Source organism: Caretta caretta, chromosome 25, assembly GCF_965140235.1.
Source record: "Caretta caretta isolate rCarCar2 chromosome 25, rCarCar1.hap1, whole genome shotgun sequence".
In the NCBI taxonomy this organism is placed as follows: Eukaryota; Metazoa; Chordata; order Testudines; family Cheloniidae; genus Caretta; species Caretta caretta.
Window position 1 is genome coordinate 6433483 of NC_134230.1, and position 26623 is coordinate 6460105.

A 26623-nucleotide genomic window follows, 5' to 3' on the forward strand; every position below is an offset into this window, starting at 1 on the left:
GCAGCATCCCACAGAAAGCACTGGCATTCCATGGCTCACTGACTGATGATGCAAACAGGGACGCTTTAGCTATAAGGCCGTGCAATACGGAAGGGCTATGGAGGACAGAAGTGCAGCTATTGGCTCCCCTCAGAGAATGATCAAAATCACAGATGGAAAAGCCTTAATCTATCAATGAGCCCACCCCAAGGACGCCAGCCAGTCATAGTGCCCTGCAGTGTATTTTCTAGGGCATGATCCCGGCTAGTTTTAAATGTCTCAACAAGTAAAGCTTCTATCACGGCTCTTGGGAGACTTTTCTACAACGTGACATAGATCTTAGTGCCAGGATGCCTTTCCAGCTATTCAGCTTAAATGGGCCTTTTCTTCATTGTATCCCATTGCTCCCAGTTACACCCTTCTGTGCCATCCCTACTAATTCCTCTGTCTCCGTGGGTGCTAGCACATGGGAAGGAAGCTGTGCCCTTCCCCCAGCACACGCACAAACTTCGAAGTCACATGGCAAACCTAGACTCACTTAGCTCCTTTAATCTTTCCTCATCAGCCAGCTCCCCCTCTTCCCCAACAGCAAGGTACTCCTCTGCTTTCACAAATCCCCCAGCACGTAATAGTGGCCATATACCTCTGGAGCAAATACCATTCTTCTGTTGTCCTTGCATGATATGTCCTAGGGCAGCCCTGACTCTTCAGAGCCTGGTTAAGGGATGAAGGGCAGGGCCCCTCACCATCCTCATCAGCACCCCCATCCCCTCCCTTGCTGTATCTCTCCATGTGTTTGTGAGCACCACGCTCAGGGGGCCCAGATCCTGACTGGGGCCCCAGGTTCTACCAAAATACAAATCAACAACAAAGCATAAAACAAACAACTATCCCCAGGGAGCTTTTTATTAAAGAGAAGCTGGGCCCGCAGCCCTGGCTCTGAACCCCCTGAACCTGGAGAAAGTTTGGATGAATTCCAAGTTTGACAGCTTGGGCCCAGCACAGATTGAGGAATAATGGGATTTTCCTGTGTCCCAGCACCTCTCCTTTCCCCAGTCCCGGGCTCCTCTGATCAGGGCCCAACCAGAATTCCTCCAAGGGAGTCTGGCTACAGTGTAGCCCCTTCCACCCTGGCAGCGTGCCTGAGATGGCCAAGGGCACCCAGTGGGTCTCTCTGGGTTAAGAGTGCAGGAGATCTGGAATAATAAAAACATCCTTATTGCATAGGGGTCCAGAGACTGAGAAAGAAGCTTCTGTTCCAGGTGGTATTTGTGCTAAGATGTAACTACCATCGGCTGTGCTATCTCACCTCCTGCCCTCTCCTAGCAATACAAGGTCCACTGCAGATTAGTGGCAAATACTGGTGCATTAATGAAGGAGACCCAATTCAGTCATCAAGCAAACTGGCACATGCTTTGACATTAGGTGCAGACACAATCCCTCCTGCTAACCCTTCTTCCCAGGAGGAATCCTGTATGCAGAAAATGCAGGACAGCCGAATCCTGTGGGCAGGGGAAGAATTTAGCAGAGGGATTCAAGAGATCCCCAGGACTTCCTGATGTGAGAAATCCACATCCTCATTTTAAGGCAAGCTGGTCTCAGATCAAATGAAGAAATGGGATAAAAGGACCAACAATGAGGCAGAGAGACTCCAGAGACTAACCCTTAAAGCTTTGTGCCCAAAGGCCCTGAACTAACCTGTGTAGAGGAAACTGCTGTATCATGGTGGTAGAGTGGTGCTTTCAGTAATACCCCTTGGCAGCGTTCATGCTTGTCTGGACGCATACTGCTCTCTGAGGCTCCATGGTCCAGTCCAGGCACTGCACGAGCCAAGCAGCCAGCTGAGAAAGGATGCAGCTGTCTGCTGGGCCCAACAGCCCTTTCTCCACACCCACCCCAGCATGCAGGGAGCTCTTTGGGCCGGGACCTTTCTATGTGTTTGCACTAGCTCCTGTGCATTTAGGTGCGACTGTAGCTGGAATCACAGCCAAGATCCTGCACCGCACCCCAGCTCTTTCACACAGCTCCTGTGGCACAAACAAGCTAGCCAACGGGATCAAATGAGCCATGGGATTCCCCAGGGAGGGGAACAGGATGGCCCAGCCAGCCTACCCTGCCTCTCCTCTTGGCCTTCACATAGAAGGTGGGTTGGGACAGAGGACACCCAGCTGTGGTGCAATGGTCCTGGCTGAGAAACTGCCCCCGGGGGACCACTGCAGCCATGTGTAATCTAGAGCAGCCCTGAGGCTTAAACCCAGCTTGGCCGCCTGGCTCTCCTCACCTGTCCTGACTGGAACAGCTTAGGATCTAGGCTGGTAAAGAACATCGGAAAGGCTCCCCTTCAGGGTCTCTAGCAATTCAGGCAAGATGCGCAGTAAAGAAATGACTGCTAGCTTGAAAGGCAGCTTGTCTCCTTATGACTGCTCAAACAGGAGTCATGAGGAAACTGGTCACGGCTGCTACAGGCTGCTTTCCTGTGCATTCCTGGCACAGGCCTGCGCACATGGGGCGGCAGAGTCAGCCCCCGCGGGGATTGCTTTTTATCTCAGTACGGCTATGGAAATGAGCATGTCTGGAACAAATGTAGATTAGCCTGGTTCTAAGTCAGTGTGGTGACACTGAATATGTAGGGACTATGTTGATTGTGCTCTAAGGCTAGGTCCCGATTTTACATGGTTCTAATCTCACCAGGCCCAGCCAAACCACGCAGTCCTTTAGCTGAGGCCTCGGGCCCTTAACTGAAGCCTCGTATAAAAGGTTGATACTACGCTGCGCTGGCTGATGGAGTCCAGCCCACGCAGGCAGCTTGTTCATGCTTTGCAGCATCTCTTAGCACAGCACTCCAAGCTCAGCGTCCCCTAGGACAGATGTGATTCCACCATAAAGACTTGTGTAGAGAGTTGTCACTTTGGATGGGCTATTACCAGCAGGAGAGTGAGTTTGTGTGTGTGTGTGTGGGGGGGGGGGTGGAGGGTGAGAAAACCTGGATTTGTGCTGGAAATGGCCCAACTTGATGATCACTTTAGATAAGCTATTACCAGCAGGAGAGTGGGGTGGGAGGAGGTATAGTTTTATGATCTCTGTATGTATATAAAGTCTGCTGCAGTTTCCACGGTATGCATCCGATGAAGTGAGCTGTAGCTCACGAAAGCTCATGCTCAAATAAATTGGTTAGTCTCTAAGGTGCCACAAGTACTCCTTTTCTTTTTGCGAATACAGACTAACACGGCTGTTACTCTGAAACCCACCATAAAGGCTGTGATAGAAATAGGAACCTCCATCCCTTGTGCTGGGCTGCTGCCAGCTCTAACTTCGGTGCAGGTCATGATCTGCAAACGCTGCCACTGCAGAATTACGGGGCATGATTCCACCCAGACAGAGGTTCACGTTTACATCCTGGACGAGTGAGGAAAAGGGTAGATTGTGGGGCCTGGGGAGAGTGGAGAATGCCCCTTTCCTAAAGTGTCACTGAAGCAGCAATGCCCATTCCCCTGCACTAGGAGACGTGCAGCAGCACAAAGGACATCATCAGAAGCAGCTGTTTACGATAACTGTGGCTCTTCGAGATGGGATGCGGACACACGTCCTGAACGCCTTTTGCCTAGCAGTACCTGCAGAGGGACAGCGCTTGTGCCTCATGCCTGGAACCACCCCTACCGCCCAGCCAATTCCTTCGTATTGAGTCACAGAATCATAGAATTGGAAGAGACCTCAGGAGGTATCTAGTCCAACCCCCTGCTCAAAGCAGGACCAACCCCAACTAAATCATCCCAGCCAGGGCTTTGTCAAGCCTGACCTTAAAAACCTCTAAGGATGGAGATTCCACCACTTCCCCAGGTAACCCATTCCAGTGCTTCACCACCCTCCTAGTGAAATAGGTTTTCCTAATATCCAACCTAGACCTCCCCCACTGCAACTTAGACCATTGCTCCTTATTCTGTCATCTGCCACCACTGAGAACAGCCGAGCTCCATCCTCTTTGGAACCTGCCTTCAGATAGTTGAAGGCTACTATCAAATCCCAGCTCACTCTTCTCTTCTGCAGACTAAATAAGCCCAGTTCCCTCAGCCTCTCCTCGTAAGTCATGTGCCCCAGCCCCCTAATCATTTTCGTTGCCCTCCGCTGGACTCTCTCCAATTTGTCCACATCCTTTCTGTAGTGGGGGGACCAAAACTGGACGCAATACTCCAGATGTGGCCTCACCAGTGCCGAATAGAGGGGAATAATCACTTCCGTCAATCTGCTTGCAATGCTCCTACTAATGCAGCCCAATATGCCGTTAGTCTTCTTGGCAACAAAGACACACTGTTGACTCATATCCAGCTTCTCATCCACTGTAATCCCCAGGTCCTTTTCTGCAGAACTGCCGCTTAGCCAGTCAGTCCCCAGCCTGTAGCAGTGCATGGGATTCTTCCATCCTAAGTGCAGGACTCTGCACTTGTCCTTGTTGAACCTCATCAGATTTCTTTTGGCCCAATCCTCCAATCAGTCTAGGTCACTCCGGACCCTATCCCTATCTTCCAACATATCTATCTCTCCCCCCAGTTTAGTGTCATCTGCAAACTTGATGAGGGTGCAATCCATCCCATCATCCAGATCATTAATGAAGATGTTGAACAAAACCGGCCCCAGGACTGACACCTGGGGCACGCCGCTTGATACCGACTGCCAACTAGACATCGAGCTGTTGATCACTAGCTGTTGAGCCCGACAATCTAGCCAGCAGCTTTCTATCCACCTTATAGTCCATTCATCCAATCCATACATCTTTAACTTGCTGGCAAGAATACTGTGGGAGACCCTATCAAAAGCTTTGCTAAAGTCAAGGTATATCACATCCACCGCTTTCCCCATATCCACCGAGCCAGTTATCTCATCATAGAAGGCAATCAGGGGAATGTCCAGGAGAAGACTCCAAAGCACCAGGGACAGACGGTGGATTGTGGAATATATGTTTACATCCATATCTTGATGATGCACAGTTACAAGAATTAATCATTTCTCCTTCTTCTTTGAGGAGCTGCAAATGTGTATTCCAAGTAGGTGACTAGGGAGCAGTCCCCCATCCAGACGTGAGGCACGGAGTCTACCTGAGCACAGAGCACAGGACCGCTCTTCCAACGTTAGCGTCCGTTCTGGAAGAAGCAGTGATTGCTTAATGGTGCATAAATGTATGTATGGACGAGCCCTACGTACAGGCTGCCCTGAGAATGTCCAATATGGACATGTCATTGAGGAGTGCCACTGACGTTACCTGCATTCTAGTGCCCGTATCTGCTGAGGAGGCATGGCTGATGCTATCTCAAAGGCAGCCTTGATACAAGATGTTCTTTGTCTAGAGATGGTCGGTGCAGAGACTGCTGGTCCCTTCATGCGACCCACCTATGATACGAACAGGTGAGGCGAAGAAAGAAACTGTTTAGTTCTGTTCAGTTAGAAGGCTAGACAGTGTCTAACATCTAGTGTACAGAGGTTCAGGATGGGCCTCATTCTGCCCTTGGATTTTGGTATCAGGAAATACCAGGAGTAGAACTTGGGACCACAGTGTTCTCACAGAACCTCCTGCACTGCTCCCCAGACTAGCAGAGAGCTGGCCCCCTCAAAGAGCAGTGTCTCATCAGACGGGTCCCTGAAAAGCAATAGGGAGAGGAACTGGATGACGGAGGTAATCGAGACCCAGGAATTGTAAAAGGCGGCCAGCCTGTCCCCCAGGAACGGGGGGATGACCAGGGATGAAGAAGAACTGGAACAGTGCTCTGGACCAATGAATCAAAATGGACAGAGTGGCCAGGCCCCAAGCTTGAGTACTTCCTCTTGTGAGACCTCTTCCGGGGGTAGTGCTTCCTCTTCTATCCCTCTTCCTGGGGTAGTCTCGCTGTCTCAGGGGGAAGCGCTGCACAAAAGGGTGTGCATCCTGAATGGCTGCTGTTGCTGCACCCCGTAATGGCGTCTCTGTGCGTGTGGAGTATACACCCCCAGAGACCTTAAGGTAGCCCTTGAATCCTTAAAGGAATTCAGGGTTTCATCAGTCTTGTCCGAAAACAAGGCAAGTCCTCAATTGCTCGCTGGTCATCCAGCACAATCCCCAAGGTCTGGAACCAGGAAGCCCTCTATAGTCATTACCAAGGCCACAGCTCTGGCCGAAGAGTCGGCCACATCAAGGGCAGATTGCAAAGATGTTTTAGCTACCAAGCAGCCCTCAGTGACAAACACCTGAAATTCATCCTGAGAAACCTTGGGCAACTGGTCCTTAAATTTGGCCATAGCCGACCAGTTGAGGAAGTCATATTTGGCCAGCAAAGCTGGCTGGTTCACGATTCTCCTCTGTAGTGAAGAGGAGGTGTATAAGCTTTCTGCCCAAAAGGTCCAGGTGCTTCAAGCCTCTGTCTTTGGGGAAAGACTTTAACCTGCCCTGCCAGGCTCTGTCATTGACCGCCATGCCCACCAGGGAGTTTGGAGCTGGGTGGAAATAAAACCCCTCATATCCCTGTACCAGCACAAAATAGCGCTTCTCCAAGCACTTGGCCACCAAAGAGCTCAAGGAGTGCCTCATTAATTGGGATAGGCATTCTTCCAGGGACAGTGGGCTGGAGAATGTCCACAAGTTTACCGATATTCTCCTGGAGAAACTCTATCTGAATACCCATGGATGAGGCCACCTGACGTAATAGGTCCTGGTGTGCCTTGAAGTCCTCCGGGATGGAAGGGAGGACTTCAAGGCACCACATCATCTGGGGATGAGGACAAGGCTATTGGCTGGGACAGAGACAGATCCTGCTCCTGGGGAAGCATCTCTGAATGGGAAAACTCTGGGGGCTCCACAGGAAGGAGAACTGAGGGCACCTGAACTTGCAGCTGATCTGCAGCCCCCAATACTGCACACGGAGGCAATTTCACTTTTGACTTGAACAAGCAAGACCTCTGGGAGTGAGGAGCTTCCCACTGAGCCCAAGGGGGCCACTGGCATGGGTAAGGCATTGGTGGCCAGTAGGCACCAGGCCAGGGGCCTCCATCCTGGCCTTCGGACGCATGCTAACCGTGGCAGTTGTATTGGCCCACCGGTGGCCCCAGACTCCCCCAGGTGAAGTGGAGCAGGAGGAGTCCTGGGACCTCAGAGACATGGGAGGGGTGATTCCAGAGTGAGCCAACAGGCGATCTGTCTCATCCATAGCCTAGAACAAGGTCGGAATTGGCGTTCCTGATGTAGTCGGCACCACCGGTGTCGAAAAGGTCAGTGCTGCAGGCAAGGTCCATCCCGGTGCAAACGCTGGGCCTGGAGCGCCTGCATGCCTCCATGTTGAGGGCGGCAACAGCCTCCATGGACCCATCTGCATAGTCAATCGGTCAATGCCGAGGAAGGGCCTGGTACTGAAGAACCCTGTCCCGTCTCCGGTACCGTATCCATACTGGCCTCAGGGAGGGGTGCTTCGTGTCGCAGTGCCGAGATTTCCAAAGCACAGCCATCGTGGGCGCCAGCCTCACAAAGTCTGGGACCAAAAGGCAGAGTAGGTCCGCCCCGGTCTGGTACGCTGCCACCAGCGACACTGTCAGCTTCAGCGTCGTTCCCATCAGTGCAAAACTTCGTAGACACCCAGAGGACGGAACCGGAGTTGGCAGTACAGGGTGTCTGCCCTCCCTACCCAGTACCGAGGAAGGGTCACAGGCACCCGTGCCATCCCGCGTGCTGGAGTCAGGCCCATGCCAGTCTCTGATCTTCTTAGAGGAGGCAGAAGAGTCACCCTGCAACCTGGAGGGCTCCCGATCGGCCTGTGCCCCGAGGAAGGCCTCAGTTTCAGGTCAGGCCTCATGGGCTGCTCAAGCAGCTGCTGCTTGAGGCGAAGGCTCCGCACCTTCTGAGTCCCCCTTAGGGTGGGCTTTGCCCAGGCAGAGCCAGAGCGGCTTGTCAGGGTCACGGGTGGGGCCCGCCACGCCAGACGCAGGGCAATGCTTGAGCCTGGGGAGGGCACCCCTGGGAAGCAGTCGCGAACACGATCATTAACTACCTGCAACTAGCGAGGCTAAGGAAGGATGAATGCGCATGGTTGTGAGACTTAACCACACAGAACTCCAGCTCCAGCCGATGGGTGGTGAGGAGGAACGGGGGAGGGGGCAAGGCGGCACTGCCTCATACAGCCAGGGAAGGGGCTATCAGCACAAGCTCTGCCCCTCTATGGGTCCTGCTAGGCAAAAGTTTCTGGTTCCGGTACAAGGGGTGCGCACACCTACTTGGAATACACATCTGCGTCTACTTGAAGAAGAATGATTAGGGCAGCACCTAGGAGTCCCAGTCATGGGTCAGGACCTCTTTCTGCTCAGTGCTGTACAAACCTTTGGTCTCACACTCACCACACAAAGGCTCAGGCATGAACTGCTGACATGGTTATTTCACTGAGTGCCCAGCGCCCCCTCCCTTACCTGGCTATTTAATCGCAAGCTGCCTGGGGTTCCATAATTGCAAACAGCTCTGCCACCTGGAAGCCAACTCCAGGTGGAACATCTGGTTTCCAGCACATTCATTCCCTCTGATCCTGGTTACTATACAGCCTCGGGAAGGAATGAAAGGGACGTGGAGTTCCTGAAGCCGGACTAGGTGGGATGACACTTGCATCAGCAGAATAATCACATTTGCTCACTAAAACGGCGAAGCAGGCAGAGCTGAAGCCAGCAGGGTTTCATTAAGATACACGGGAAAGAGTTTTAATAACCAAGGCAGGGAGCTTTCATTCTGTTTTCCTTTTCACTTGCCAGATGTTTGGAAAAATACAGTGAATGTTTATTCCTTTGGGAATGCAGCCTTGCTGGCTAGGTACACAGCCAGCCCTCTGGAATTCCAGCAAGGCGGGTTTGGGAGAGCGCCCCCTTTCTACAGGAGCGTGCATGGGGCTCAGACATGCAATGGAGTGCATGCTATATAGAAGTTGCTTAGAATGGACTGCAAGAAACCAGACTCATAACAAGAGCTGTTACAGCTGTGTGGCACCGCAATAAATAATGATCTTTCACTCTACCCAGTGCTCTCTCCTTGTATTTTCCCATGGAAGAGGGTGCCGTGCAATACAAGACACATGCCCCTAAACACAGGGTATTACTAGCCAGTGTGTTCTGTATTTAACTCAGCAATGACTCATGATGACTGAGGCTGAGACACATCAGCAGCACGGGGGACTTTCAGAAGTGGGTAAAATCGTGCCTTTCCTCCCACTGATAGGCACAGCTTAATTACACTTCTTGCTGCCAAAGGAACGTGCGATCCTCTGGTCCAAAAACCAATCAGGCCATTTATAAATAATTGTTTCTGTCTGTGCAAACGGTCCAGAAAGTACCTCCTTTGTAAACAGATGGAAACACCATGAAACAGCCCCAGCTGAGCACAGCCTCCCAGCACAGGCCACCCCACATCCAGCACTGAGCCAGCCAGTCTGACATTGCACGTCAGACTCACCCCCAGCCAGGCCACATGCAGCCACATGACCAGATCCCCTGACAATCAGATCAGCCAGCCACCTGCACACAGAGCACAGGCACATCTCTCTGGCTAGGCAGCGAGATTCCCACCTAGTGCCGTTCAGAAGGCCAGTAACTCTTGTGACTCTCCTAATTCCCATGTTGAAGAAGAGGAGGGTGCCCTTCCTTTGCAGAGCTGTAGCTGCTGGAAAGACCCTTCCAAAGAGCTGGGAGAGGCAGCTGTGCCGAGGAACGCACACAAGTATGCTGCACGCCCCATGCCCACAGCTCCGAGTTATGGCTGATCCTGAGCCAGACCATAATCCCCACACTACAGCTCTGAGCAACAGCTGCTGTGGAGCAGACCCCAAATGTACAGCGGTTGCTATTAAAATCTTGCCCGTAGTTCTTGGGAGTTGTTAAAATAGAATGGCTTCTTTTTATTAGTGGACAACATTGTCCCATATTGTGAGCAGGAACCCTGTCTCTGGAGTATTGTGCCATTTCCAGGAGTGAGGCCACAGTGATGGTCAAAAAGGCTTTGCCACCTGCCATGCAGCTGGAGATGAGCAAGGCACAGCCCAGCTAGCCATTGGAGTGATATGAACAACCTCACTTTAGCTATGAATGAGCGAGATGTTTCCGTTTTGGCCCAGGCTTTCCAGTGCCATGTCCCCATCTGCACCCACTTTATGCCTCGGGGGCAATGGGCTGGAATCTGGAAGATCAATGCGGAGGTCACTAGAGTTACTCTGCATTTGCCCTGGTGTATCAGAGATCACAGTCCCCTTGGAGCTAGTACCGCCATGGGATCTCCTCGCTGCCAAGCCCCCGGGAACCAGGCCATCTGCAGGGCATTGACAGCTGTGCGGCTCGTTCCACCTCGGCTGCCCGAGCTCACCCCTCTGCTTGCTGGGCCCCAGTGCACTTGGGGCAGGGACGGGGGGATGGAAGGTGGCTCTCACCCACCTTTGCGTTTCCCATTTCCTGGGGCCCCAGGAATGCTCTAACGTACGCTCTGTTACCACAGCCCCTGGGGAGCAGATGCAGCCACAGCTAAATGCAGCCCCAACACCTCCCTGATGTGCCCCATGCAGGGCGCTGGGAGCAGAGCCGGGTACGGCCCTCAAGCAACACCCCCGGCATTACGGCCGCCACCTGCCCTGGGAGATTCCCAGGAGGCCGTTTCCACCCTGTGCGCTCACAGGCAGCATCAAGGGGCTTTGACATACTTGGGAGCCCAGCTACTCATAGCGGTTCTCCTTGTCTCATCGTTTCCTTTTGCTCTCACTACGACTGTCACAGCCCTCAGAGACTCTCCTCTGAACAAGGAACAAGCAGTGGGGTCATTGACGCACTGAGTGAAAATGTGAAACATCCAGGGCTTAAACTCTCAGTGAGTATGTCCCGAAGCCCCAGTGGCCACTCGGGGCTCCTGCCCCACAGCAGACGCTCGGGGCTCCCTCCCCACAAGAGGCACTTAGGGCTCCCGCTCCAGAGGACTCCTTCAGGTTTGAAAATATTCCCGGAGCTCTGCTCCGAACAGCTCCAGCTGAATGTAAGCCCTGGAAGCATCCCCTGAAGGGTAGCAGCATGGAGAAGTGCAGAGCTAGCTCCCTCCACACTGCCCTGACTGGACCCTCCTGGGGGCTCCACCAGGCTGGGAGAATGGCTGGGAGAATGGCTCCACCAGGCTGGGAGACAAGCCCTGCGCCTTGCCTGCCAAACAGTGGCTTTGGGAATGAAGACACCTGAGTAGTAGTAATTACTCACACCTGCCCACACTCAGCTGGGCTCGTACCACTGCAATGGCTTCTGGACAGCCTCTGTAAGGCGGCCACCAGCATGGACTGGGTCTAAGCTATTGATCTAGAAGGGAAAGCTCCATTCTTCCAGCCCCCAAACCCCCAGCCTCCGGGTGGCCCTTTTAATCCTGCCATGAAGAGAAGAGCCTATTCCCTGTGGCAGACCCAGGAGCAAACCCTTTCTCCATATGGTCGTGCAGTCTCCCCAGCCAGGCAGAGAAGTCACAGGCACGTCATTCCTTTTCCAGCGCACGAGGCCACAACACAAAGAAACGGGGCAGCATTTACTCCCGTTCGCTCTCAGCCTTTTGAGGAGTGAAATCAGTCACTCCACTGACCCCTCTGTTGTCCTTTGGCCTTTCAAATGCACACACTAAATGCTGACCGGAGGAGTCCTGAGCTTGCCTGGCTACACAGGAACACCCTTCTCATCTGCGCCGGCCGCGTGCCTGCAAGATGAAATGACACCGCCATGGCCAGGGCCCTTGTGAGTGTCCTGCTGACTCCTTCTCTCCCTGGGTTCACAGAGTCTCTGCTCAGACAGGTGGTTCTGTCTTGCTACCATGCAGATTTGAGTCACTAGGACGCGTTGCTAGTTTCTTTGCTCTTTGGTGTGACACATAGCAGCATCTTGGGCTAACCCTACCCCACCCTGAGATCGGGTGTGCATTATCCGGGAGAAGCTTCCACAGACTGCACGTTCCTGCCCTGTCAGCACAGCTCAGAGTGAGATGGTGAGAAGATGCCAAGAGAGAACAAGAGAGAGGAGGCTTTGGGGATTTCGGGACTTCATCTTACCTTCACACTTGTGGCTGGTTTCACTCTGCTTGTGTCCCGCGGGACATTTGCACTCATAGGAGCCCACCGTGTTGATACAGTTTCCACCCTGACACAGGCCTGGGATCGCCTGACATTCGTCCACATCTGCAGGAAGAAGAACAAGAACGTCAGCGAACGGGAGAAGCAGTTGCGGTGCACGGCACAGAAGAGGGAGACGGAGACCAAGGGAGCAGTAAGGCTGGCACCACAGGCAGGGCCGCGGAGCCAGCTGGGGTGTGATAAGAACAGGAGCATGTTATGTTACTCTCCTTCTGGGATGCAAGGGGGCACCATGCTCTGGCCCTGGGCTCACGCGGGGCTAAGCTCTGCCCCCCTGCAATGGGAAACAAGCACATGGTTGCCAAGTGATGCCCCTCTGCCCACCTGGTGATCACTGTGATTGTTACCCATATTTCTGAAGCGAGCATCATGCAGCATCTGGCTACTCGTAGCCCAGTTTGGCAACTTCCCGGCACCAGTGCAGGCAACAGCCACGCCAGTGCTGGGGAAGGTCCCAAGGCCCCAGGCTCACCACGTGCTTTGCAGTTAGAGCTGGCTGACAAGGGGGGTTTCTGGTTTGGGAGAATTTCAGCGTTTTGATTTTGGTTTTGTTCTGGAGCAGAGCAGCATCCCGGGGACCCTGCCTTTGACTGGATGACAGTTCAGCCAACCTGGCTCCTTTTCAGGAGAAAGGTCAGGGCTGATGAACCGGTTTCATGGGAAGATTTCCAGCCAGGTTGAGCTGCAGTTTCTGTCCCGCTGGGACCCAGCAGCGCCTTTCCATAGCACTCACCTTGGCAGGCTCCAGTGCGTATATTGGGGATGAAGCCCCGGCGGCAGGGGTGAGGCTGGGCAGGGCACATCTCACATGGGTGACCCCAGGCCCGCCCAATGGTGGCACAACACATGGTCTTGGTGCAGACAATCCCACTGAGCTGGCCTTGGCACATTTGGTTATTCACCTGGCTGAAGCAGGGCCCGGTGCGATAGTCTGAGAAGAAACCAAAAACCAGGAGGTTAGGACAAGACCCAAAGCCCAGCTTTGGCCAGCATGGCCTGGTACCTGCTTCCTTCCCTTGTGCTGTGGATGGGTGCGACCTGTGAGCTGGAGCCTACTCTCCCGTTCACAAGGCAGCAACACCAACATCTCACCCCTGACAATGTACATCGGCCCCAGAGACCTCCCAGACTCCAGCCCACTCTGAATAGATTATCCGATGCCTGGCATGTGGGCATTGTGCAACCATTTTTAACTCTTCCCTGTCCAAAGTGGTCAGGCTCCCTGGAGCTGTGAACATCTGCAACCCCATATAACCTTGCATGGTTTAAGATATCTGCAGCTGCTTGCCAAATGCCAGAGTATTATGGGATTGAAGATACCCCCACCATTCAGATTGCTGGCTGACCTGTCAAGGTGTCTAGGGGTTGCTTGTAATAACTAGCTGTGATATCATGATGCTTGTCAGAGAGACTGACTGTATCTGTCTTTGATGGAAGGTCCTAGGGATCTGGGGGAATACTCCAGGTGATTTGGATGCCCTGGGCATTGCATTTCCATTGGGTACTTTCCAGGGGTTGGGTTTGCACTTTGAATTCCCTGCCTTTCTGACTTTGCTTTTCTTTCAGAGAACAGCAAAGCTCTCCTGAGGATTTTCCCCATAAATTAGTGACAGCTATTTATACTCTTAGCTCCAGGTTAACAATCTGTTGTGTCAGGAACAGATGTTTAGGAGTGAGTTCACTTCTGGGTGGCTTCTAAAGGAAATCAGCTGCAGATCTCTCCCAAAAAGCTTTCTAGAGACAGAGAAAGCTGCCCCAGCATGACTGAGCCCTCCCGTGTCATGTAGTGTGCAGCCCTGGCACAGGAATGCCAGCTCTTCCATCAGTCTGTATAAGGAGACCCTCCAGCAATTACACGTGCAATAGTGATTCATTTCTCCTGGGTAACTATGAAAGGCCCCTTGGCAATTTTAACTGGTTCTTTAACACGTTGATGCTACAGCAACAGTGGGCCCGTTTCCCAGTCCCAACAAGCAGACACCTGTGCCTTACAAGCTACATTATTTGGGTTATTTGCAGTGAGGAATGGGGTTTTGCTGCTCCCCGAGGTCTTCTGATCCCTGGCTGGAGATATTAGCACATCAGGGATTCATCAAGAAACTCACTTCTAAAACATGAAGGGCCTTTTATTCCTGCTGGGAGAGATGATTTCATGCAAATGTTTCATCTGTTTGCGGAAGAAGGACCTTTGACCTTAGTACAGTCAGACCGAAAACTCCTACATTAAACATCTGAAGAAGTCCAGGAAACAACAGCCGAGGGTGCTGCTCTGTCTTTAACTTACACCCATGCAATGTAGGTGCTGGGTAGAACAGCTGGGTATTTTATATGCAGTCTGTGAAGTTTCTTGGGGATTTCAGCGCTGGATTTTCCATTAACTAACTCCAGCAGGGTTGTGAATCCCAGGCTGCATTCTGTAAGCTGTGATGTCCAGATGAGCCCATGGCAGCCCTTACGCTGAATTGCCTGGCTTTGAAATGTAGAGCACCAAACTAGTGTGAAAGGTGTGTAGACACAAATAGGGCCACAAGCAAAACTGGGAGGCCATATCTTCTGTAGTGACTGCATTTAACTGTGCCCACAAGTGTTTTCCTCTAATATATACACATAAAAGCACAAAATTAAGACCACACAGTCTTAATTTTTGCATTTCTTGGCTTCTGAATGCTTCGTTCCATAACACTAACACTCTCTGAACATATGTTTTGTATGAAATCTCTTCAGGTTGTTGTTGCTGTTTTTAAACCCTACGACACATGTGCAAACAGAAAAAGATTAAAGGGAGCCAAGCAAATCCAGCCACTAAGAGTGACAGTACAGGAAGCTTATGTGGCAATATGCAATTTATCCCCACCCTCACCCCTGGCAAGGAAGCTGCTTGGGGCTGGGTCTAGACCAAATGGTGCCACAGGTGAGGAGCATCTTTTGTGCCCCCCCCCATTTGTTAAACTTTTGAATACCTTATGTTTTATTGCATTTGTAGTCCATTTCATGACTTAGATGCATGCTTTACATGCATGATTTATCTCTGTCACATAAGACAATAAATTTGCACATTAGGATCTGTAAATCTGTATTTATTCATGCCATACATAAGTAAGGCTGCGAGTCTCTCATGGAGGTCGCAGAAGTTACGGATTCCGTAACTTTCTGTGACCGCTGTGATTTCTGCAGCTGCAGCAGCCAGTGCAGCTGACCCCAGAGCTGCCCCAGCAGCTGGCCGGGGCCAGTCGCACCAACCACTGCTGGAGTGGCCCCAGGGCCAGTCGCTCAGACAGCCCCAGAGCCAGCCGCACTGGCCGCTGCATGGGTAGCCACGGGCAGCAGGCCCTGGGGACTGCCCGAGCAGCAGCCGGTGCAGCTGGCCCCAGGAACAGCCTGGGCAGCAGTCCCAGGGCAGCCCTGGGGACCCCTGGAGCAGCAGTGGTCCCAGGGGCTGCTCTGGAGGTGGCTGGAGCAGTGGCTGGAGCAGCAGCCCCAGGGGCGGCCGGAGGCAGTCAGCCCCTGCTGCAGGAGCAGCAGTGCCCCGGGGGCTCCCCAATAGGACTGAAGGGGTGGAGCCTCAACCTGTGGCAGGGTTTCATGGTCCCAGGTACGCAAGCATCAGCAGGCTGCAGGTGGAGGGCTAGAGTGTGGCTGCTCCTATAAACCCTGCAGGCCCAGATCTGAGACCTGTGGGTCATGACATTGCCCAGCTAAAGGCTGGGGAAACGATTTGTGTTTGCTTTGGAATATTCTGGTAATAAAAGTAGATCCCAAGAAGGGCTGTGATTGGATTTGTGAAATCCACTTTTTGAGTTTATTGAGAACCAAACGGGCAAACCAAGGCAAGGTGCTACAGAGCCACCCCTGGCCACCAGGGGGCATGTGGGAGGCAGCCAGCTCTGTTACAGTTGCAAAGAAATTTCACATATTTCATGAACTATACCTAGGCCTAACTAACCGTAGGACGATGCAAGACACCTAATAAACGAGGCCTATTTCACCTGCTTTCCCAATGTGCTACAATCAATGTGACTGTAGGGTGGTGTATGCCTCCTGGTATCTGAAGTGTATTGAGGACTGTGTTAGAGTTGTAAGCTATCACTTTCAGTGTGTGTGTAAGGTGGGGGTCCTGGTCCTGCTTGCAGGCTGGGGACTCTGTAGGGAAGTGTATTAGCACAGACAGTCTGTAAAGAGCCAGCCTAGAACAAGGCTGCCTTAGGGAGCAGCCTGCTTTGTCTCTCTCTGATTTGGGGTACTGTGCATTATCGTTCTGAATTCTAAGAAATAAAGTCATGTTACATTACAACCTTCCAGCCAGAGTACTGCATGATTTAATCTAACTTCTCTCTGTCTGTGCAGTGAACATAACTGTATCTGGAAAGGGCTCTGGATTAATTTATAAAGACAAAGCTTATAACCACACAAGGACAAAACTCAGGCACCACAACTATGTCTTCGAAGTGAAGTGGGGGAAGAGTCAAACCAAATATCTGTCAGTGTTGCTGAATGTGCCACAGAAGGAATTCCTGACAATTAATAATGGAGTCCAACATTTGCCATTGAAAAGGACAATGCATCACTTTAAAATATACTTGACAAAAATAGATTTTCATATTTAGATTTAATTCTCTGAGGGAAAGCAGCCAAAGCAATCTGGGAATGGTAGTCTGGACTCCAGAGTGTGCTGGCAACATGCCAGATACCATCTGGTGCTAATTTTAATGGGTCAAATTATTAAATCTTTAATGAGACACTAATCAAACTTGATAAAGATTATAGGCACACTTATGAGATGGCTGAGGCCTTGTGAGACTCTGCAGGACTCTGTCCTCCGTGGACACTGGTCTCAGATAATTTGTCCTTTGAAGAATTTGTCCCTGTAGCCACATTCTTTGGTGGAGCAGAGCAGAGCTTCTTTCCCCACTTAAGTCTATGTTGGTGTCTTTTTGCTTCCTCTCTGGAATGTCTCACTTGCAGTCACAGTAAGAGTGCCATGTGGTAGAATTTCCCTAGTTAAGGGGCTGAGCCGTACGCACCCAAAGTGCTCACCAAAGGGTCTGCAAGAAATGCAGATTTTCAAGCCCTATATCAGGGAGGAAAAAGTCCAGTCCTGAGCTTGACGTGTGTACAGTAGTCAATATTGATTGTGACCACATGCATTTGATACTTTATGCATTACCTGTAGCTGCAAAAGGCATCATTCCAACTCAAGTGTTCAAATGTAGATCCGTTTTCACAATACAGGGATAAAAAGCTTTGCAAACGGTGTGTACGTACTAACTGCCAAGCAGACATGTTCCTCCCTCTATGGCATTATCTATCTTCAGTCAAATAACTGCAGTGCCTTAACTTTCCCTTCTTGGCCCATGGGCCTCAATAGCACCCACTGCACGCAGCTGTATTTTGTTCACTTGATCTGTGTCAGCTGAGAAGAGGGAGAAGAAAAGGAAAGGACTTTGCACATTTGGCTGGGTGTCATGGAGATACTAAGGTTGCTCCTGTGCCTAATGAATGCTAATAACCAACACTTTAAAGCCTCAGACCCTTTGGGAGTTACTCAGTGCAATCCATTCCATGACACATGGCTCTCCGCTATGTTGCCGGCTGCTGGCGGCTGTGTTACAACTTTGTCCAGTCTGAAAGCATCTATTTACATGTGCCGTAACCTTCCCTCTAAATGGAAAAACAACGTGTCTGCTCTGGATGTTTCCTTCCACATGCATTCTGATCTGAGCCTGGCTGGACCATACAGACAGCAGCAGGAGACAGGTTTCAGAGCAGGAGAGTATCAGTATGTTGTATTAGCGGAGAGTGAACAATAAGAGTCAGGGGACTCCTGGTTTCCAGACCTACCTGACCCACTGTGCTGCTTTAGGCATGTCACACAGGCTCTGACTACACGCCAGTCCCCCGGAGAGGGAGGCAGATTATGGTTTTGTTGGCCCCTGGGCCAAAGCAAGTGGGGGCCTCTCTCCACCCCTTCCGCCCACATCCCCCCCCCCTCAGCCCCCCGCACTTCTGCCGGGGAAATTGGGCTGGGCACAAGGGCTTGCCCCACCCTCCCTCCTGCCCAGCACTCCTGCTGGGGAGTAGGGTTGGGGCGCGGGGCCTGCCCCCGCTCTGCCCACCTGGTGGTCCTGCTGGGGAACAGGGTAAGGGTGTGGGGGCTTCCCCTGCTCCCCAGCAGGAGTGCTGGATGGGGGCAGAGCAGGGCAAGCCCCAGCGCCCCAGCCCCGCTCCCCGGCAGGAGTGCCAGGCAGGCGGGCAAAGCGGGGCAAGTCTCCATGCCCTGACCCCGCTTCCCAGTAGGAGCGCCAGGTGGGCGGAGTGGGTCAAGGCGAGGAGGGCATCCATTTTCCCAAGGCCCCCCAACTGGCCTAATATACCACTGGTCCCTCACAACTGTGGTCGAAATGTCTGTCTCACCCATCAGCGGTGGCAGACAGCTCTTTGCCAAAAACACGGCTGAACACAGCCTGGGCTTGTCAATGAGAATCATGTTTAACATCAGTCCTTGGCCAGTGAGGATGGTGACAAATCATCCTGCAGACAGATTCCTAACAAACACCGTTCTGGAGCTAGTTAGCTATGGGACTTGACAAATTCTGTGAGCCAGACTGCAGGCAAGACCATTGCCTCCTGTGCCTCAGTTTACCCAACGGTAAATGAGGCTGCAGAGCTGAATGAACTTTATTGTGTGGAAAGTCTTCCCAGTGGAAGAGACATTTTCACAGGAAATCCAATTAGTAACCTGTGCCATAACTGCTGTTCTTGGAGATGGGCTGCTTGTGTCCATTCCACTCTCGGGGTTGGTGCCCCCAGCGCACGACCCGCAGAAACTTTTCCCCTCAGTCGTACCTGTTGGGTGGCTCAAGCGGCCCCTGCTGCCACACAGCATTGTGTGAGGTATAAAGGGCAGAGCTTGCTGTAATTCCTGCAAAGAGGGGAAGGAGGGTAGGTTGTAGAATGGACACACCTCAAAGAACAACAATAGCAGAACGTGTTAATAACTGTTCTTTGAGCGATCACGCTTGGACATTCCACTCTTGGTGACTCACAGGCTGTAGAACAGGAGGGGGGATCACGGTCTATTTCCATAAAGATTGGAGAACAACTCATTGTACCCTAACATCGTCTTTGAAGTCTTAAGCCACAGGATGGTGGGAAGCAAACGTCTGGACCAAGGATCAGGCTGCCACTCCATGAATGTCTGCGTTTGGAACTTGTGCCAGAAAGGCTGCCATGGCTGATGTGCCCTCGTCAAAGCACATGTGTACACAGGGTGAGATGCAGGAAGAAATTCTCTGGGTGGAGACTGATGGACCTCTCACTCAGCCTGCCACTGCAACAAACAGCTGGGAGGATTTATGGAAGTGTCTCGTTCTCTCTAGGTAAAATGCCAAGGCTCTTCTGATGTCCAAGGTATGCAAATACTCTTCCTCTCTGGTCACATGTGGTTTTAGTTAGAATCCACGCAAATTAATTGGCTGTGGCAAGAGGAAACCACCTTTGGGAAGAACATCGGATGAGGATGCAGGTAAGTCTGGTCTTTGAAAAAGACTGCATATGGAGGTCCTGACATTAACACCTGCAGCTCCCCATCTGGCCGAGGTAATGGCCACCAGAAATGCCACCTTCGTTGACAGATGCAGTGATTACCAGACAGCCAACGGTTCAAACGGGGGACCCATAGGTCTTCACAGTACTAAGTTTAGATCCCACAGAGGAACAGGGTCTTGCACTTGAAGGTATAATTTAACTAAGCCCTTTAAAAATCATATGGACATGTCATCGGAGAAAATAGTGATTGTCCATTTTAGGATGGAACGCTGGATTAGCAGCCAGATGTACTTTGATGGAACTAACCACCAAATCATGGTGTTGCAGGTATAATAAGTAGTCCAGAACACACTGAATTGAAGAACTGATCCCATTCTCGAGACCAGATGAAGAAACACCTCTATTTTGCGAGGTGAGTAACCTCTTGTAGAAGACTTCCTATTATTTAGCAGGACCTCTTGTACGTCTTTCGAGCAAGCCTGCTCCCTAGTGCCTAGTCATGGAGAATCCATGCAGCTAAGTGAAGGGATTGCAGGCTCAGATGGTATAGGCAACCATGATCCTGGGAGGTTAGGTTCGAGTCTTAGGGGAAATGAAATTGGAGGTTTCACTGACAATGCCAGGAGAGTGGAGGAGGCCCTGTGCTGGGGCTATATATATGACTCTGGCCTGGTCCTGTCTTATCTTTAGCAATACACTATGAATGAGTGGGATGGATGGAAAAGCCTGGAAGACTCTTTGACTATGTCACTAAAAAGGCACCTGTGATAGAATCTGGGCTGTGACCCTGTAGGGAGCAGAGCTGCTGACAGTTTCTTTTGGACTTTGTGGGAAATAGGTCCAGTAGGGGAAATCCCCATGACTAGGAGATGTCAGGCCACTTTGGTGAAGAGACCACTGGTGGTGACTCATAAATAACCTGCTCAGGTGTTCTGCTAGGTCGTTCTGCGTGCCCAGCAGATTAGACGCTTCTAGAGTGACTGAGTTGGCAACAAGTAGAGTCGCTTCTTGGAAGAGTGGAGAAGAACAGAGGGAAGGGGGTTTATTCTAAATGTTGTTCTAAATATTGTTCTACCCCACTGCTTGTTGGGGTAGAACACTCCTGCCATGTGGTCTGTGGGGACTAACAGGCTGCTTCCCCTGATTTGTGATAGAAATACTTGGCACGCCAGTCTGACAGCTTTCAGTTCCCTGACACTGAGGTGTAAAGCTAAGTCCTCATAGGACAATAGATCCTGCATTTGTAGAAAACCAAGGTGCGCTCCCCATCCCAGGGCCGAAGCATCTGCCACTAGCATGAGAGTCGGCTGTGAGCGGACAAATGGAAAATCATGGAGCAGGTCCTCAAGGAATCAATTCTGAAGCACTTAGAGGAGACGAAAGTGATCAGGAACAGTCAGCATGGATTCACCAAGGGCAAGTCATGCCTGACTAATCTAATTGCCTTCTATGATGAAATAACTAGCTCTGTGGTTGAGGGGAAAGCAGTGGACATGTTATTCCTTGACTTTAGCAAAGCTTTTGACACGGTCTCCCACAGTATTGTTGCCAACAAGTTAAAGAAGTATGGGCTGGATGAATGCACTATAAGGTGTGTAGAAAGCTGGCTTGATCGTCAGGCTCAAAGGGTAGTGATCAATGGCTCCATGTCTAGTTGGCAGCCGGTATCAAGCGGAGTGCCCCAAGGCTTGGTCCTGGGGCCGGTTTTGTTCAATATCATAGAACATCAGGGTTGGAATTGACCTCAGGAGGTCATAGAATCATAGAATCATAGAATCATAGAATATCAGGGTTGGAAGGGACCCCAGAAGGTCATCTAGTCCAACCCCCTGCTCAAAGCAGGACCAATCCCCAAATAAATCATCCCAGCCAGGGCTTTGTCAAGCCTGACCTTAAAAACTTCGAAGGAAGGAGATTCCAACACCTCCCCAGGTAACGCATTCCAGTGCTTCACCACCCTCCTAGTGAAAAAGCTTTTCCTAATATCCAACCTAAACCTCCCCCACTGCAACTTGAGACCACTACTCCTCGTTCTGTCATCTGGTACCACTGAGAACAGTCTAGATCCATCCTCTTTGGAACCCCCTTTCAGGTAGTTGAAAGCAGCGATCAAAACCCCCCTCATTCTTCTTTTCTGCAGACTAAACAATCCCAGTTCCCTCAGCCTCTCCTCATAAGTCATGTGTTCCAGTCCCCTAATCATTTTTGTTGCCCTCCACTGGATGCTTTCCAATTTTTCCACACCCTTCTTGTAGTGTGGGGCCCAAAACTGGACACAGTAGTCCAGATGAGGCCTCACCAATGTCGAATAGAGGGGAACAATCACGTCCCTCGATCTGCTGGCAATGCCCCTACTTATACAGCCCAAAAAGCCATTGGCCTTATTGGCAACAAGGGCACACTGTTGACTCATATCCAGCTTCTCGTCCACTGTCACCCCTAGGTCCTTCTCTGCAGAACTGCTGCCGAGCCATTCGGTCCCTAGTCTGTAGCAGTGCATGGGATTCTTCCGTCCTAAGTGCAGGACTCTGCACTTGTCCTTGTTGAACCTCATCAGATTTCTTTTGGCTCAATCCTCTCATTTGTCTAGGTCGCTCTGTATCCTATCCCTACCCTCCAGCGTATCTACCTCTCCTCCCAGTTTAGTGTCATCTGCAAACTTGCTGAGGGTGCAATCCACACCATCCTCCAGATCATTAAGGAATATATTGAACAAAACCAGCCCCAGGACCGACCCTTGGGGCACTCCACTTGATACAGGCTGCCAACTAGACATGGAGCCATTGATCACTACCCGTCGAGCCCGACAATCTAGCCAACTTTCTATCCACCTTATAGTCCATTCATCCAGCCCATACTTCTTTAACTCGCTGGCAAAAATATCTTCATTAATGATCTGGAGGATGGCGTGGACTGCACCCTCAGCAAGGCCTGGCTTGACAAAGCCCTGGCTGGGATGATTTAGTTGGGGATTGGTCCTGCTTTGAGCAGGGGGTGGGACTAGATGACCTCCTGAGGTCCTTCCAGCCCTGATGTTCTATGATTCTAAGATACTCAAGACTCACTGGTCCTAGGTAATCCGGGACCAAGTACTGTGGAAGTGGGACAGATGGTTTGTGAAGGTGAGGGAAGAGGTTTGGTTCTGGAGAGTCTGCTGCATCCAGGCCAGCCTCAGCAAAATTCTTGTGACCAGTCGGCCCTCACTGACCAGGGAAGAGAACAGGCACCGCCCTGAACTTTTCCATGGAGCCCCACAAGGTCAAAGCATATTGTCCCAACAGAGCCTGGTGGTTAGCGATGCGCAGCTGAAAACCCCTGGTCAGATAAATCTTTCTGCCAAATAAGTCTGGCCTCTCCGCATCTTTTGATTTGGGGGTGGCAGCTCGGTGCCTTTTTCATTCTCTCTCATTAGCCACTGTGATGACCAGTGAGCCCTGAGGTGGGTGAGTATAACCCTTGGGAGTTTACGCAGTACTTTCTTTCTGCCCCTTTAGAGGTGGGAGGAAAAGAGGCTGGTGTCTGCCATAAAGCCTTCATCGGCTCTAGTATCGCCTTGTAATTGGCAGAGCTTCCCTGAAGGAAGCCACCAATGATAAAACATCCATGAGGTGATGTGAGGACTCCCTGAGCTCTTTGATCTCTGCACCTAAGTCTGCAGCCACTCTCTTGAACAACTCCTGATAAACTTTAAAATCATCCGGAGGAGGTGAAGATGTGCCAAATGAAACGGCCTCGTCTGGAGAGGACGAAGAGGAAGTCAAACCAGAGGGGCAGAATCTCTTCTGCTGGTAGATTCTGGAACCTCCTCTGGGATGCTCAACCCAGTGCCAGACTCCAGGGAAGGAGCTGCTCAGTGTGCAGAATTAGCCCTTCTAGACAAGAGCACTGAGTATGCATTGTGTGGGGAAGATCTGGAAACTGCTGGACAACCGCAGGGGTTCATAATGGCCACACACATGGGGCTGGGCCCCATTATCCCAGTCACATTCCCAAGGCAGGTCCCACTGAAAGGTCACAGTGGTAGATGGTCAGAGAGGATCTGTGCAGAGACCAGCAGGTCCTGCTTTGGGGTTGTGATACATCAGATCCCACCTGCAAGTCTGATGACGAGGATCAAGTTGCAGTGGGGGAGGTTTAGATTGGATATTAGGAAAAACTTTTTCACTAAGAGGGTGGTGAAACACTGGAATGCGTTACCTAGAGAGGTGGTAAAATCTCCTTCCTTAGAGGTTTTTAAGGTCAGGCTTGACAAAGCCCTGGCTGGGATGATTTAACTGGGATTTGGTCCTGCTTCGAGCAGGGGGTTGGACTAGATGACCTTCTGGGGTCCCTTCCAACTCTGATATTCTATGGTTCTATGATTCTATGATTCCCCTTCCTCTGACCAGGCTGGGGCTGATCCAGTCAGTGCCGGGGACTGGTGCCAAAAGCCTGGCGATGGACAAAGCAACACCGTGGCAGCAGCTTCTCTTTGGCCAGAGGCTGAGTCACTGGCAGGAGCAGCGGCGCGGGGGAGCTGGACTCCAGTAAGGAAGGAGACGCTGGCCCCGAGAAGCAGAGCAGGTTTCTTGGCTCTGCAAATGCCTCCGGCGTAGTTGGCATCGAGATGGTGTTTTGCTGTGGTGCCAAAGAAGCTGGAAGCTTTTTGCATTTCTTCTTCGGTACGGGTGAGGAAGAACACGGCCGGGATTCCATGAAAGCTGGAGGTGCTGAAGCTGCAGCACTTGGCACCGAGTCAGACCGGAACAGCTGGGACAGCTCTGACGGTGGTCTGAGCAGTGCCTCCCTCAGCAGAAATTCCAGCTTACCCTCCACATCCTTCTTTGTCCTACGTTTGAACTCCCTGCACATCTGGCACCAGGCCTTCATGAGTGCCTCTCCCAAGTGCTTCAGAAAGCTCTTGTGTGGGTCGCTTTCTGGCATAGGCCTGGAGCAAGAAACCTGGTGACCAGGGCACAGCTCGGTACCATACATAGAAAAAACCTCAATGGGAGAAAACAGCAGGTCCAACAGGTACCGCTGAGGGGAAAAGTTTCGGGCGGCCATGTGCTGGGCGCATCAACCCCCCGAGTGGAATGCACACATGCAATCACTCGAAGAAGAACCAGTTTCTTTTCCCATGAAAATATCGGTTTTGGTGAAAAAATTTAAATTTTCCTCCAGGAAAGGTCAAAAACAAACTGACAAAAAATTTCATTTTTTTCAACTTAAGATGCTGGTTCAGCTTTTTTTATTTTAAAAAACCTGAAATGAAACCGTTAATGCCAAAACATTAATTCAAAACTACAATTTTTATTTTGTTTTGACTTAAAATATTGACTTGCTGTGCCTTTTGGAAACCAAAATATTTAAAATTGAAACAAAATAAAATGTTCATTTTGAATTAGTTCAAAATGTCCTGCCAGGAAAGGGACATTTTTCAACCCCCGAATTTGAACAAAAATATTTTGATTGAAATTTCTTACAGGAGAAATGTTGTTTTGCAACCACCTGTCTGGGAACGGCACCATTGATCTGTCTCACAGCGCATTCACAGGTGAAATGAATGCTTGTAAGGGGAATTCAGACCCACACAGATCAAAGTGCAAGAGCAGTACTGAGTGTCCACCACCTCCATTGCTAGTGTAGGCCCCATGTAAACATGCACATGCTCAGGTTTTGGCACGTGAGCAGACCAATGAAGCACAAGCTGGAAATCAAATTAATAAACATTTCCTTTAATCTCTCTCTGTCTCTGACTTAGCCTGGCTTGTCTGGAGCACCATGGGCCAGGATCCCCTTGGGAGTCTGGCCGTGGCCTGCATGAATTCTTTCCTTGCTAGCAACGGGAAAGAGGAGGCTTTTCTCTGCTAAAATCAAAGTCCCTCTCGTAATAAACAATGTTTTTGCTGAAAGTTTTCTCTTCACACAGCAAGGCTGAGAGCTGCTCATGAGCCCTCCCATGGCAGTTCCATACCTCCCCATCATGAGCTGACTAGGACACATGCCCAGGGCTTCAGCACTGTTCCCGCATGGATTTTAGAGGAATAAGGAGCGTGAAACCTCAATATCTATTTTCACATAGCTGATTCATGGCTTCCCTCAAGCAGGAGGTTTGCTTACCCAGGCTAGGAGTGCAGCCTTACAGTATATTACGTCTCCTGTATGCTTGGAGCTTTGGTAGCAGAGAGCACCCACCAACCTGCAGTCAACCAGTGCAACCCCAAAATGCCGTGGCCTTGGCTAGGGAGCTGGCACAACCAGGGTGTCTCGGGGATGCACTGATTCAGCAGATCCCCCATATCAGCCTCCACTGATGTGGCTTCTACGCAGTTCCAACCACAAGTGATGGCTGCTCTCCCTGGCAGCGTGCCTGAGGAAGGGGGGCAGTGCCCTTTAAAAGGCGGCAGAGGGCCCTTCCTGGGCTATGTAATTGGCACTTCCTGAGCCGGCAGAGGTGATTTTAGCGGGTAAATGGAGGTTAGACAATGGACTGGGTGTCAGGACTCCTGGCTCCTCTCTTGCTAACTTGCTGTGTGACCTTGGGCAGGTCAATTAACCGATTTGTGCCTCAATTTCCCCACCTTTAAAATGTAGATACTATTTCTCACTCCCCTTTGGAAAGGCCTTGAGATCCTCAGCCAAAAGGATCCAGAAGCCATGCATTTTATTATTATATACCAGTGCACCAGCCCATGCCCTCTGCCCAACCTGAGCCTTTGGAAAGGTTAGCCCTGGGCTTCTGGAAGAATTGTAACGCCAGCTCAGCATTCTGAGCCCATGACAACACTGCGCTGAGCGGGACAGAATCTCAGACAGCGGCTCGACAGAGCACAGAGCAAGTGTCCAGTCCTGTCTCCTGCTTGGTTAGAGAAACCAGGAGAGTCATTGAGGACAATTGCCAAGAAGCTTCTCTCAATAATGTAGCCCTTGGTGAGCCCCATGTGCTCCCTCGATCGGCTGCCATGCAGGACGGCAGTGTTCAGGGACAC

The 26623-nt window shown here is 51.2% G+C and overlaps 1 protein-coding gene across 1 annotated transcript in view; it reads right to left on the minus strand.

The window, feature by feature from the left end:
• The window catches only part of FBN3 (fibrillin 3), a 291486-nt gene that overhangs the window by 147405 nt on the left and 117458 nt on the right, over positions 1-26623 (minus strand). Inside the window, exons 7-8 of the mRNA XM_048831133.2 lie at positions 12841-13038; positions 12027-12152 (exon numbers count right to left, since the gene is read on the minus strand). Of these exons, the coding sequence (XP_048687090.1) occupies positions 12027-12152; positions 12841-13038 (324 nt within the window). The remainder of the gene's footprint in view (positions 1-12026; positions 12153-12840; positions 13039-26623) is intronic.